This window comes from Colossoma macropomum, unplaced genomic scaffold (assembly GCF_904425465.1).
Source record: "Colossoma macropomum unplaced genomic scaffold, Colossoma_macropomum, whole genome shotgun sequence".
NCBI lineage: Eukaryota > Metazoa > Chordata > Actinopteri > Characiformes > Serrasalmidae > Colossoma > Colossoma macropomum.
The window spans coordinates 1-3,841 of record NW_023495796.1 but is presented as its reverse complement, the minus strand read 5'-3'; the positions used below and the strand labels follow the sequence as shown (position 1 = coordinate 3,841).

The following is a 3,841-nucleotide window of genomic DNA, read 5'->3' as shown; positions in this document are numbered from 1 at the left end:
GAAAAATAAATGACTTGTTTGACAGGAAATAAAGTAAATGAAGGGTGGTCTCTGATTTCTGCGCTGTACTGTACAGTATATAAAAATTTTTGCTTAAGAATTGTGACTGTCATGACAGCAGTGTCCTGTAGCTCCAGATTCAAAGTCAGTTTCAAAATATGTAGCCTTTAAATATTCAATTGAAGTTTTCTGCTATGCTGACTATTCGTCATTTATTTCTGCACAACAAAAATATTATCCTGCTACAGATATGGAGTGTGAAATGGTGTGAAACGGTGTGCTGTCACTGGGTAGCCAGTGACCAGAGTTTCCTGCAAAACATGACAGTAGACTGCTAGAGTTCAAGATTGCACAATGTTGATAAATAATAAGATTGTTACTGTAAAGCAAAACAGTGTTTAGTGTGACTTCATTTTGGCTGAAGTCCACTCTTTCTTTGGTATTTATAATGCTTCTGAGGCTTATGGACTTAAGCATGCAGCATTTAAAGTAAAGTGAGCTTTTTCTTAACCACTGCAATACTAGCAATATTTTTAGATGGACACACCAAGACATGACAGTGGTAAGTTCCATGGAAATGAGAAAAGCTCTAATATGCTGTTTCTTTGTGCTGTTAGACCCAAAACATTGGTGAAACCTTTGTTCCTGATTTTACTTCATCGCTCTTGATTTTACTCTCCACACAGTGCCTGGTATTTTGAGTATTGTGCTTCTGGGTAACACTGGTGTTGGAAAAAGTGCAACATGCAATGCAATATTAGGAAGAGAAGCTTTCAGAGAGACTGAAACTACAGAGTGTGAGATACAGAGAGGAAGAGTGGAGAACAGAAACATCTCAGTCATCGATACTCCAGCAATCAACACCACAACTCTCAGTACAGACCAGCTGAAGACTGAAATAGAGAGGTGTATCTCACTGTCTTCTCCTGGTCCTCATGTGTTCCTGCTGGTGGTCAGAGTGAGGAGATTCACAGAAGATGAGAGAAACATTGTGAAGTGGATTCAGGAGAACTTTGGAGAAGAAGCTCTGAAGTTCACCATGGTGCTCTTCACTGGGAGAGAAGAAATGATAAACCGACAGTGGATGAAATTTTCCCTGGATGCTAAGATGCTTGAATTGATTACTAACTGTGGAGCTGGTTATTATGTGATGAACAGTAAGAGAGAGGTCAATCCTGCTCAGATCGCAAAGCTCCTGGAGACGATCGAGGCCATGGTCCAACAGAAGAGGGGTCAGTGTTACACTCATGACATGTACAAGGCAGTCCAGAGAAAGAGACTCTTACAAGAACAGGCACAAGAGGAAGAGAAAACAAAGGCAAAGGAAAGGAAGAGGCAGGAAGAGATACACGAGATGGAAGGAAGAGTGGAGGAAAAAATAGAGAGAGCAGAGGATGAGAGGACACCAGATAGAGAAGAACTTACACAAAGTACAGAAGACAAACTCCACACAGAATCAGTATTAACAAATAGCATGGGGGATGATGGAGGTCCAAGCAAAGAAATCAAACTAGAAAACATAAGGAGGGGAAAGAATATGGATATGATATCACTGGCTGAAATAACAAGGACTGAAGATGATGAAGAGGAAAAACAACAAGAGATAGAGGCGGCCAGAAAAGTGCAGCAGGGATCAGTTGAGCGTTTACAGGAGAGAAAGACATACATGGAAGCCAAATCCATACAAGAAGATCTCAAGAGTCAGGAAGAGAGTCAGAAGAAATGTGAAGAGAAAGGAGCAGTGGGAGGAACGTTACCTGATCCAGGTGTGTTTATATATTATACATACACAACAAACTAACTAACCAGTAGAACAAGCCTTTATTGTGTCATTAACTGCTGCTTCATTTACACTTAATGATGACACAGGTGCAGTGAAGAAAACACATGAAAACATCAGACCTGTGGCCAAAAAGTGGATTTGTATGGAACCCTGCTGGTGACATCCCGTACGAATAAAAATAATGCATGGCCACAACTTAGTAAGGCTTGGGAAATAAATAAGTAAGTTGTGGCCACGACTTAGCAAGGCGTGGGAAGGAGATCCTAATGCGTGGCACAACTTAGTAAGGCGTGAAAATGAGATAACTAAGTGGGCATGACTTAATTATCCTATTCCCACACCTTACTAAGTCATGGCCACGACTTAATTATCTCATTCCCATGTCTTACGAATTCATGGCCACGCATTAGGATCTCATTCCCACACGTTAGTACGGCATGGCCATACGTAATTTTTATTTATGTGGGAAGTCACTAGCAGGGCTCTGTAGATTTGTGCCACTTCAGGGTTGTAATGTGAACAGAACCTTACCGACACAAATGTGAACCAGCAAGGTAGAAAGATCAGATCTAAGCAAAAAATTAGAAATGAAAAATTAGGCTTTTAATGTTAACATAGGCAAATTGGCTCAGATCTGATTTTAAAAGAACAGATTTGCATGTTCATACAGTTCATACAGAAGAAATCAGATCTGTACCACAAAAAATGGATTTATGCCACTTCAGATTGGTCATGTGAACGTAGCCTTAGAAATTTGATTAGTTTTTTTTGTGGCTTTGCTGAGTCATCAGGGTGCTTTTGTGGGAATTTTGGTTGACCAGCCACTTCTGAGAAGATCCACCACTGTTCTTCATTTGGATATTATGGCTCTCACTGTGGTTTGCTGCAGTTCCAGAGCCTTAGAAAAAAGAGGTGTAACCCATTCCACTGATGTACGTCAATAACTTCATTTTTTCATCTGTTCTGCAGTTTTGTTTTTTTTGCAGCATCATGTACTTTTTACTGAAACCTTTTGGCCGACTTCACATTGCTGGAAAAGTTGTATTTAAGTGATGTTTAGATTCAACAGAGCTCACAGTAACCAAGCTGGGTGTGTCTTGTTTAGTTGATCCCAATTATTAATTAGATTTGGTTAACTGATTGAGTAATGCAGCAGTTTTTTTCATTTAGGGCCAGTTGGTGTTGTATAACTTGTTTCCTCATTAAATCAAACGATCATTTTATCGTATGAAGGTTAATCCAGAACTTTTACTCTGTTCTTTCAGATTTGAGGATTGTGCTTCTGGGCTCTGCTGGAGCCGGAAAAAGTGCATCAGGAAACACCATCCTGGGCAGAGAAGCATTTGCAAAGAACTTCCCCAATAATACTATAAACTGCAAGAGGGAGGATGGAATGGTCAGAGATAAAACCATAACTGTGATTGACACCAAGGGAATCTCACACCGGGCTGATCTTTCATTGTACTGCGAGCTGTTTGAAGAGTGTCTCTCTGCATCTGCCCCTGGTCCTCATGTCTTCCTACTTGTAATTCATTCTCCCAGGGGTTTAAATAATACCATTTACCCATTAATTAGAAATTCAGGGCGAGAATTTTGCAGCGTGCTGTAGTCCTGCTTACCCACGGAGATTCTTGGGGAACGGACCACAAAATGATTTTAAATCAGAGCTGGGACTTAAAGCAACTTGTGAACAGCTGTGCGGGAATTTATCAGATCTTCAACAATGTGGAGAGAGGAGAAAGTACTCAGGTCACAGAGCTGCTGGAGAAGATAGAGACTGTGGTGCAGAAGAATGGAGGACAGCACTTCACTAATGAGATGTACCAGGAGGCTCAGAGAAAGAGAATGGAAAAGGAAATTAAGGACAGGGTGGCTAATTTGGAAAAGAAGGTGGCTGTCTTGTCTACAGAATTAAAGTCTCAGAGGAGTAGAAATGAGCAAGATGGATGTTGCTTACTGTAAATGTTCTCACATCAGCTTTTTCTGTTAGTAGCTATAAAGACAATGACTTTTGAAAGACTTAAAAGTCTCTTTTGTCTTTTTAAGTTATGACCATCA

At 40.4% G+C, this 3,841-nt stretch overlaps 1 protein-coding gene across 1 annotated transcript; it reads left to right on the top strand.

Annotated features, from left to right (window-relative positions):
- The first annotated feature begins 1,230 nt into the window (after positions 1-1,230).
- LOC118803036 (GTPase IMAP family member 8-like) lies at positions 1,231-3,533 on the top strand. Its single transcript, XM_036563530.1, has 2 exons — positions 1,231-1,766; positions 3,049-3,533. Exons 1-2 carry the CDS (start codon positions 1,253-1,255, stop codon positions 3,390-3,392), a joined length of 858 nt encoding a protein of 285 aa, XP_036419423.1. The 5' UTR covers positions 1,231-1,252; the 3' UTR covers positions 3,393-3,533.
- The last annotated feature ends 308 nt before the right edge of the window (positions 3,534-3,841 follow it).